Raw genomic sequence first — 10946 nt, 5'->3', positions numbered from 1 at the left:
CAATCCTCCCATCTCAGCCACCTGAGTAGCTGTGATTGCAGGTACACACCATCATATGCAGGTTTTTTTTTTTTTTTTTTTTTTTTTTTTAGTAGAGACAGAGTCTTGCTATGCTGCCCAGTCTGGTCTTGAACTTCTGGCCTCAAATCAGTACACTTTCTTTATAATAGTTATCACATTCTTAATTATATATTGTACATAATTGTTATGGACTGAATTGTATCCCTCCAAAATTCGTATGTGAAGCCACCATCGCCAGTACCTCAGTAAATTTATTTGAAGATGGGCTCTTTCAAGAAGTAGTTAAATTTAAGTAAAAATGAGGCCATCAGGGTGGACCCTAATTCAACCTGACAAGTGTCCTTATAAGAAGAGGAGATTAGGACACACAGAGAGAGACACCAGGGATGTGCATGCACAGAGAAAGGCCATGTGAGGACACTGCAAGAAGGCGGCCGTCTGCAAGCCAAGGAGAGGGGATCTCAAGAGAAATCAAATCTCCTGACATATTGATCATGAACTTCCAGCCGACAGAACTATGAGAAAATAAAATTCTGTTGTTTAAGCCACCCAGTCTGTGGTATTTTGTTATGGGAACCCTCACTGACTAATACATTTTGTAAGCCCTGTCTTCCTCCATTAGACTGTGAACTCCATAAGCACAGGGAATATGTCCATATTTCACCATCAAACGCTTAGCACATAGTTTAATGCCTGGCTCCAACAGCAGCCAATATATCTTTTTTGTTTAATTTATGAATGAAGGAATGAATGATGCAGGGCCATGTCAATTTTATGCTGAAAGCTCTGTGTGTTCTGGATTCTTCAACGTTCTTCTCCTATGAGATTGACAGAAGACATGTTGAGTATTTATTCGGGGAAGGCAAGAACATTCTAGAAAGCAAATGTCAAATTCTGCATCATTGAAAAGGTTCTGAAAGGCATGACTCTAGTGCAGAATATGGGCAGCTTGGGAGCAAGAGCCCCACAGGTGTTCTCAGTGGTCTGCTATCCTTCCATGGGATGCAGTGCCCATAATAGCAAGGAGCAGTAGCACGTCAGTGCTATGCTGTAGGAGTCCCACAGCTCCTCTCCAGAATCGTAGGATAACACCTCAGAACTTGGAATCTCAATGTGATGCTGGGTCCCAGGAATGTGCTATGGCCTCAAAGGACTGCCTGAGTGAGTTCCAGGTTCAGACTTCCCATTTTACCAACACAAGGGTCTCAAGCTAGTTTTTGGGGCCCCTAAAAAGCCAGATACCATCCAGGTATTCATAAGAATTATCCTGACTGATGCAAGTTGACCCTCTAGGGAAATCTAAAGGTCCCAAGATATACTTGGAGTTGCAGGACATCTGGGAGGCCACATATGTCTTTAGGTGTATGGACACTATGTGGTCACCTGATTTGAAGGGCAAAAAAGTCCTTATCCCTCCCCAACAGCACTTCTCTCCATTATTAGGTGGCCAAATGCCTAAAATTCCATCATTAACATGTCACTCTTTTAGGTCAGCATCACTATATCTGGTTACCTTTTTTGTAAAATGAACCCCTGGTCCACCAACTGCTCAGTACTTTCAGTCATTAGCATATTATGAATTAGTTCACCAACTCTTTTCTCCAGATGGGCTTGACCTGGTTTGAGTTAGAAGAGGGGAAAGAAGACAAAGACATCTATAGGGGAAACAGATCTTGAATATAAATCCTGCCAACTTCAGTTTCTCTAGGGTTCAGGTACTTTGACCATAGGCCATCCATATGCCTAGACCACCTGTGAATCATGCACTGGGATTCCAGTCCCCATGGCACTGAGGAAGGGTACTGCCACAAAGCTGTGGCAGTTCTCCAGCTGTAGAAGGTAGGCAATAAAAGGGAATTTCCTTTATGTTGGTCCTTTGTTTCTTTTTCCCCATGGGCCTATAAATGGTTAACCTTCCTAAGCTGGAAGGAGAAGTTTTCTGCGTCCTGTAAAGTTTGATTCCCGGAGGCAGATTTTTTTTTTTTTTTTTTTTTAAATCCAGCAAGTGTCAGATAATTGGAAGGGTGGAGTAACGCTGTAAACCATGACACACCTTTGTCAGGACTTGTTTGGAAGCAAAGAGTTGAAAGAAACAAGGTGGAGAGAAAGAGAAGAGAACATTTTTGAAAGATCACTCAGCTTTAACACACCTTGGCAGGGTCTGGATAAAAAAAAGTGAGCCCTGCAAATTTCTAGAAGAAAACATCACGGGAAGAAAGAAAGGGGGATTTATTCAAAGTTGTTTTTAATTTCTTCAAAACCTCAAGCCAGGTAAGTAACAGGAAGACTGACCTTTTTCCCTTTCTCTGAGTGTTTGATTTAAGATGTGTCATTTAGAAATTAAATGTTTATTGGAAAATAGAAGATGAAGGTCTGTAGTTTCTAGCAGTCTTGTTGACGTGATTAAATGGTTATAAAAGATGACTTTGGTGTATGCATTCTGCTTAGGGTAGGTCTTTCAAAGGAAACAAGTGGGGAAAAGGAGAAGGCTAGTTAAAATATACTGGGCTGTAGTGGCAAGATCATTCTGTATTGTTTTCAGTATTGTAAAATGACTTGTGTTGTTTTATTTAGAATATGATATGGGCTTAAAATTCCTTCTCTCCCAATCTCAATTTCCTCTCTCACTATCTTGCTCTCCTCTTCCCTGTCTCTCTTTCTCCACTGGACACAAGAGAACAACTCAGAGGTGAAGTTAAAGTATAGGTAAGGGGCCCTTCTAGAAGCAGCCCCTGTGCTGACTGGGCCGCTCTGATTAAGCTAGACATGGTAAACATTGCTCTTTACCATGCTTACATTAACCTCTAATCTAAAGTAAAGTCTGATCTTTGAAATATGATCTAATTAATCCAGGAATTTTCCAGGATCAAACTTAGGGAAGAGAAAAGAAAAAAATTGTTTCCCGTATATATACTCTTATGGGTCAACTTGGGTTTCCCCCTGCCAAAAAGAAAATTCACTTTGAGATGAGAATTACCAGTTTAGATACCTAAATGGTCAAGATTAACTGGTAACTGACAAATTATCACTTTACTTTTTGAGGCGGAGGCAAAACCTCTGGCACATGCCTTCTTTTGAGAAGCAGTTAATCAGTAGTCCAATAGTGGACTTGTTATATCTGTAAAATGTAGCGAGATTTTTAAAAGGTATTTTTTTGAAAAGTAGAATGGTTTCTTCTTACCTCCATATGTGCCCTCTTAGAGTTAAGGCACAGATCTGTCAGAGCTAACCTAAGACAGATGTCTATCCCCACACAGACGTACTCCAGAGAATCAGAGGGGTCCTGCTTTACTCTTAGGCCCTGCAAAACACCCACATGAATCTGATCAGAGTTTACACAGGAACAATTAAAGTAAACAGTCCTGCTTCAAACTTGCATAGAAACTTACCAGCCTGGGTAACATGGCAAAACCCTGACTCTGCAAAACATATAAAATTAGCCAGGCGTGGTAATGCACACCCATAGTCCCAGCTTCTCAGGAGGCTGAGGCAGGAGGATCACCTAAGCCCAGGAGGTCAAGGCTGCAGTGAGCGGTGATGGTACCACTGCACTCCAGCCTGGGCAACAGAGCCAGATTCTCTTTTATAAAAGAATAGGAACTTTGGGAGGCCAAGGCTGGTGGATCACCTGAGGCCACCAGCCTGGCCAACATGGTGAAACCCCATTTCTACTAAAACTACAAAAATCATGGGGGCATGGTGGTGTGTGCCTGTAATCCCAGCTACTTGGGAGGCTGAGGCAGGAGAATCCCTCAAATCCAGGAGGTGGAGGTTGCAATGAGCCAAGATTGTGGCACTGTACTCCATCCTGGGCTACAGAGCAAGACTTTGTCCCCAAAAATAAAAAACAAAAAAAGAATAGGAAAAAAGCTCCTTACATTGGTGAAACTGACCAGACCTAAGAACTATCCACCTTCTCAGATTATGAAAAACAAAAAGAAGTCTGTTCACATTGTTTCATTTGCCATTATTAATGGTGGCGGGACACAACTGTAAACAAACCAACATAATCACAAAGCTGGTGCCTGAAAATCCAGGATGCCAAATTTAGCAAGCAGCAAACCCATCTCCAGGGAGCTGTAGAGACAAAGCCTCCAAGACAGTCAATTCCAGGGCATTGGCTTTCCTGGCATCAAATTGCTGGGCCCTTCTGTGTTAACAGGTCAATAGCCAGTGGATGGTTTTCTAATACTTTGGCAATTTTGTTGTTGCTTTGTTTTAAAATTTAAAGTGTATAGAGATTGGAGTAATAGAAGCTATAAAAATACTTGCAATTCATTAGCAGAGTATAGAAACATTTGTTCCTAAAACAAAAAATAGAGAGAAAAACACTTAGCTTCTTCATTCTCTTTGTTATATCAAGAATAAAGTGTTTCATGTGTGATTAGAATAAGATAATGTGATGGTTTAAATCCAAATGTGATGATAAGCTATTAACATGATGGTTTACTGTCACAAACAGTGGTTTTTGTGTGTATGCGCACGTGTGCGTGTGTGTTGGACAGCAGCAGTGTCTGAATAGTTTTAGATCAATGTGACATCATTTAAATAAAATGGAAAGGAAAAAACACATAAAAGTAGAAAAATGATTTAACATTGTGCCTTCTTGCCTAGGAAAGTGACATGGGATCATTTTTACATCTTCAAAAAAACATTAGCTGTAAAACAACCACAAAGCAACCCTCCGAACTGTGGGTGGAAATTAGTATAATTTTGGAATTGAGAGCTTGAATGATCTGCTCGTTCTTAGTTCTAGTAAAGTAGCCCAAATATCTGAGAAGTTAAATATCACATTATTTGACAGTGCTTCCATTAAGTAGGACTTTTGGAAGATAAACGCACTGGTGAATCCTGCTGGGGTAGGCAGGCTCAGGCACATACCTGGGCAGGAAACGTTCTTTTTACTAATGCTACACTTTTTAAAACTATCAGCACCTAAAATGTGTAAAAAAGGAAGTCCTGGGATTATACTGTAGGTCCTATAGGAAGATCCTAATCCAGGGTTGTGCCCCAAGCCATCGTTCTCCACTTAATATAACTCACTTATAGAAAGTTTCCTCTTATATTTGGTTTAAAAGAATCAGTCTCCCAACACCTCCCTGACACCTCAGATTGGCAGTGGGACACACCGACATTGGGATGGCTTCAGACTGAGAGAGAGGCATCTATCTGTACCTGCCTAGAGCAGGTTCTATACACAGGGTACCTTCCAATGAGGAGCTCCCAGGCTCTGAAGGAGGGCATCTGATTTCTAAGGAGATCAGCACTTCACAACCTCTGGAAGTTAGGAAACCCTTGGCTTTTTACTGCAGAATCAAGGCTTTTTCTTTGGGATTCAGGGAAAAGATGGAGGGCCCAGAAACGCCTGCTATTCTTCTGGATAAAGAAAAAACAAGCAAAACTTTCCAGGTTTGCTGCCTGGAGACTGTACTCTTTTGTGTGTGTGTGAGACAGTCTCCCTCTGTAGCCCAGGCTGGAGTGCAGTGGTGCAATCTCGGCTCACCACAACCTCTGCCACCTGGGTTCAAGTGATTCTTCAGCCTCAGCCTCCTGAGTAGCTAGGACTACAGGAGCATGCCACCATGCCCGGCTAATTTTTCTATTTTTAGTAGAGACGGGGTTTCACCATATTGGCCAGGCTGGTCTCGAACTCCTGATGATCCACCCTCCTCAGCCTCCCAAAGTGCTGGGATTACAGGCGTGAGCCCCCGTGCCTGGTGACCATACTCTTACCAAACAGAGTCATGATCTGTCTGCCTAAGTGGCTGCAAGTGGAACCCATCCAGCCAATCCCAAATGTATAGCTGCCAGCAGCAACTTTCACTGAAAGATCAAAATAGGCAATAACTTGGGGGAAGTAAAAGATTCCATGGAATTGTTATAAACAGTTCATTTCAGGATGATATTTCATATCTATTCAGGTACCATGTAGAAAGCTATGAAAGTCACCTCCCTACTGACTACCAGGGGCATTTAAAGGTTTTATCTCCCCAAATGCCTTCCAGTACACAGCCAAATTTCTATTTTTTTAAAAGAAAGTCAGGGAAGGGTTTCAGAGCTATTAAAGGTAATTAATGCTTAAACAAAGGATTGCAAAGAAGGTGTCCAGTTGCACGTAGGTTTGTATGACATAAGTCATACAGGTTATAGCTGGAATGCAGAGAGAGTCACTGGCCAGATTTGTCCTTGTAATGAGGCTAGACTCCTTTGTTAAGCTGTGTATGGAGCCCCTCCTCTGGGCTCCAGAAAACATACCTATAAAGACATTCTGTGGCTTCTCAGATCCAGCTAGGATTTTTTCATGATGCCTCATTCCTTGCCTTAAGCTGTGTTTGAGAAACACCAATGAGCAAGAAGTTGGCGCATTTACCAGGCCCTGAAGCTAACTGTACAGATCTTGGTTATTCCACCAAGTAATTGATCAGTTGGTCTCATTTGGTCTTGGTTTTCATCAGGGAAGTCACTCAGAGCTACATTATGACTTTCATGGTCCCTAGACACTCTCACCTTTTTGGGCCCCTTCCTCCATCAAAAAAACTTTTTTTTTTTTTTTCTCTGAGACGGAGTTTCACTCATGTTACCCAGGCTGGAGTGCAATGGCGCGATCTCGGCTCACTGCAACCTCCGCCTCCTGGGTTCAGGCAATTCTCCTGCCTCAACCTCCTGAGTAGCTGGGATTACAGGCACGCGCCACCATGCCCAGCTAATTTTTTGTATTTTTAGTAGAGACGGGGTTTCACCATGTTGACCAGGATGGTCTCGATCTCTTGACCTCGTGATCCACCCGCCTCGGCCTCCCAAAGTGCTGGGATTACAGGTTTGAGCCACCGCGCCCGGCAAAAAACTTTAAAATAATGTTTTACAACTGCATTGGTATAAAGAAGGACTTAATCCAGATTAGATTCTATTCATTTTCCCTTCTGATTTTAAAAGAAATTAAAACATTTTGTGGGCTCCAAAATTGTTGTGGGCCTAGGCACTGTGCCCACTTTGCCTACTGGGTAAGTCAAGCCTGAAGGCACTAGGCAGAGACTGGAAGGAGAGCTCTTCAAGCAAGGGGTACCTGGAAGTAGTAGTGTGCCTCAGCATTCTAGAACCCACTTTGAATTACAATCAAAAGATAAACTAGGAGGAAGAGAAAGTTAGAGTCCTCCTCTAACTTTCTCTTCCTCCTAGTTTATCTTTTGACTGTAATTCAAAATCAAATTTTTGATTTTGAGAGGAGAGAGAGCCACAGGGAAAGTCAGATTTCAGGTTCTTTCAGAATCTGGGACCAGGTAGCACAGCAAGAAGAGCCCAGTTGGGACAGGACCCTTGCTATGCATTCCTGTGTGTTTAAGACTTGAGCCTTCATCCCCATCACACTTTAGCATGAGCCCTGCCTCATACCATCCTTGCTTAGAGACACAGTGGACAAGATTGCACTGATTTTCTTTTTCAGAAGCAGAGTAAGAGCAAAGGGAGAACACAGATAATACACACAAATATGTATTTTCCTACATGTCTCTATAGATGCTGCAGGCTTTCTTCAACTGTTTTTCATTCTTATGTCTGCAGATAAGCATGTGAGAGCCAATTGTAGTGAATGTTTCATACTTTGAAGAGAGTAAAGTTCCACACAAGTATGAAAAATATAATTATTTTATCCTGATTTAAATCTATCAAGTGCCATTCTTACATCCAGACTCTTAAATAATGAAGCATGAATGTCTCATATAGAACACTGAACATTATGGGAGACATTAAAATGAATTAGATGATAGCACTAAGTGCCTTGATAGATCCCCTTCAGCTATTCATTACCATGGCAAAGAATGGAGGTTTTACAGTCAAACAAAAGTCAGGACACCCCATCTTGATGCTCAGCAGGGGGCAGGCTGATCAACTAGATGCTCAAAAATAAGATCCCAGCACAAAGAAATAGAATCCAAAGTGAAACTATTAAATTACTCTCTATTATACCTGTGATAAGAAATGGGAATGAACCTTGTAAAAAAATATGCACATGAAAGAATTATGCTTTAAATTCTTGAAATCATGTTTTTGGGTATCAGCTTGAAGAGTAGGGACTTATACTTACTAAAAACAATGGCGGCTGGGCACATTGGCTCATGCCTGTAATCCCAACACTTGGGGAGGCTGAGGCAGGAGGATCATCTAAGGTTGGGAGTTCGAGACCAGCCTGGCCAACATGGCAAAACCCCATCTTTACTAAAAATACAAACTTAGCCTGGCGTGGCGGTGCATGCCTGTAATCCCAGCTACTCAGGAGGCTGAGGCAGGAGAATCACTTGAACCCAGGAAGTGGAGGTTGTGGTGAGCTGAGATCGTGTCAGTGCACTCCAGCCTGGGCAACAAGAGCGAAACTCCATCTCAAAAAAAAAAAAAAAAAAAAAAGAAAGCAAGAAAGAAAAGAAAAGAAAAGAAAACAATAGTAAGTATGGCTATCATGGTTTCTGACTTTTCTTACAGGTGGCTATGGTATGGATGCAATCAAGAAAAACAAACGAGATGGTACTGAAGTCACTGAAAGAAGTAAGAGCATTGGAATTTTTTACATGCTTTATTATAAAAGTAATAAAAGTTTGGAAACAGAATAATTCATTAATAATTCTACCACAACCACTATATCATGTTTAAATGTGTTTCTAAATGGACTTTAATCCTTCTGATAAGATAGATCTTGTTGATTTTTATGTCAAAAGATGTCCTGCGTCCTGCTTTTTCTTCAGTGATGAAGGTTGTCATTTCTATGTAGTTTTCATAACCTTCATTTTTTAATAATTCATAGCATTCTACTAAATAAATTTACCATACTTTATTTAACCATTTCCAATTTTAGGGGTACAGGGCAAGAGAAATCTAAATAACAACCTAGTTATTGCAGAGACAAAGTTGAAATAAAACTAATATTATAGTTGACATCTACACTGAAAACTGAAAACAGATACACTCATTTTGTGAAACTGCCCAACAAAAAATTAAGAGACATTTAAACTGCCCACCTAGCAACTCTAAGTTAGGAAACTTTTCCACTTATTCTGTGACTTTCATATATCTCCAATAAAAAAAATTTCTGGCTCCACAGACATGAAACTTTTGGTTAGGAAATAATTTATTTTTATGTGTCAAAGAATCCCAAAGTCTATACAATGAGAAGTTTAGTGAAAACTCAAGGACTGTTATTCAAATCAAGCTGCAACTGTACTCTGGAAAACCATTTCCTTTTATGTGCTGTTTCTGGCATGTCCATAACCACATATTCTTGCTAGGACAACCAAACTAATTAGCAAAGTGCAGTATGAAGAACAGTGTGAATGAGAGTCATATGGGATGAAGCAGGCATCAGCAGCATAGCTGAAAGGCACACAAAATGATCCTGCACCATCTTCCTTTACTCTTTTCTCCTTACACCACCTTCCCCACATGTATGTGCCAATGCCTGCCACACACACACACACACACACACATGCACATACACACATGCATGCAAGCACGCACACTGGAAGCCTGCTTTTAAAGGACAGAGACCCCAGATAGGTAGGTGCTCCTGTATATCCACCAGAGACAGAGGTAGTGGTGAGGGCCACAATCAGAGGATGTGTTAGATTCACCATCACTCAGATTAACAGGAACTAAATTTCAGAGGCCAAGGGATTGGTTCTTCAAGTCTATCTGTGATGTGCCTGGATCACTGATTTTGCAAAACCCCAAATGTGACTTACCAGGAGCCCCCTTCCTTCCCACAATTCCCCACATTCAGAGGTTGCCCTAAAGACGTTAGAACGAATCATGTTCTTGAACACCTCCAAATTCATGAAGAAGTACGCAGTGAAAGTCAGTCAGGGTGTTGGCCTCAGCTGGACTGAGAGACCATGGGGAAGGAGCAATGCAGAGAAACAGAGTAACTTGAGACAAGAGGGCGTGGTCTTCCTTCATCCTCAGATCAGGCCTGGACTGGATCTAATTGTCCAAGGAGAGACATCACCACCAGAACAACTCATGTTTCAAATCAGTGGGTAACTTGTTTTGGCTCCAAAGAGATATAAACTTATTTTCCAAACACATTAAACCCATTGTTGTTGCTCATATCTTTTTGCACAGTGAATCAGATCGCAAACTTTAAAGCACAGGCATAGAAAAATCAATGTTGAACCTAATTTAATATGCTGATCCAATGACAGAGCTTAGACCTTGCCAAGATCCAGAGGTGTTAGTGCATTACATAAGATCTTTTCTTTGTCTTTTTCTAGTTGTCACTGAAACAGTAACCACAAGACTTACATCCTTACCACCAAGTAAGTAACTACCGCAATAGCTTTCTTCTCAGGAGGTCACATTTGAAGGACCCCACACCTGTAACCTGTTTCATGAGAGCTCCAAATCTTTTGAAGTTTTTTTAACAGCTATATTGACATTAATTTGTAGACAACAGAATTCACCAGTTCAAAGTGTATACTTCAGTGATTGTTAGTGTATTTACCAAGTTATGCAGCCATGATGACAATCTAATTTTAGATTTCCATGGCTCCTCAAAAATAAGTGACCATTAGCAGTTACTCCTCATTTTTCCTCCTCACTCCCCAGCCCCTGGAAACCACAAATCCACTGTCTATGTAGATTTGCCTCTTCCAGATGCTAAAATATTGGAAATCTTATCTAACCTGAGCAGAAATTGGGGGCCACCGGTCAAGCTTCTGATTGAGGCCACTTTTTTACAGGAGCTCCTATCGTTCCTGTAATATTGATCGGTGCCCAAAAGCTACCCCTTCCCCCACCTTCAGCGAGCCTAGTTCCCTGGGGATGGGGAGAGCGCCCCCCATCAGCAGGTGAAGTCGGAGCAGTGATGGGCTGCCAGGTGGAAGGCCAGCAACACAGAGCTGCCACGCACCCCTCCAGCACTTCTAGTGGCTGCCATGGCTGGG

General features: G+C 41.6%; 1 protein-coding gene across 1 annotated transcript in view; it reads left to right on the top strand.

The window, feature by feature from the left end:
• The first annotated feature begins 2011 nt into the window (after positions 1 to 2011).
• COL17A1 (collagen type XVII alpha 1 chain) overlaps positions 2012 to 10946 on the top strand; it is a 55335-nt gene continuing 46400 nt past the window's right edge. Inside the window, exons 1-3 of the mRNA XM_032281532.1 lie at positions 2012 to 2292; positions 8494 to 8556; positions 10275 to 10319. Of these exons, the coding sequence (XP_032137423.1) occupies positions 8505 to 8556; positions 10275 to 10319 (97 nt within the window). The 5' untranslated portion in view covers positions 2012 to 2292; positions 8494 to 8504. The remainder of the gene's footprint in view (positions 2293 to 8493; positions 8557 to 10274; positions 10320 to 10946) is intronic.

The sequence above is a fragment of the Sapajus apella genome, unplaced genomic scaffold (genome assembly GCF_009761245.1).
Source record: "Sapajus apella isolate SASKATOON/1434 unplaced genomic scaffold, GSC_monkey_1.0 scaffold13, whole genome shotgun sequence".
Classification (NCBI taxonomy): Eukaryota; Metazoa; Chordata; class Mammalia; order Primates; family Cebidae; genus Sapajus; species Sapajus apella.
The sequence above is the reverse complement of the archived record's forward strand: the minus strand, read 5'-3'. Positions and strand labels throughout refer to the sequence as shown.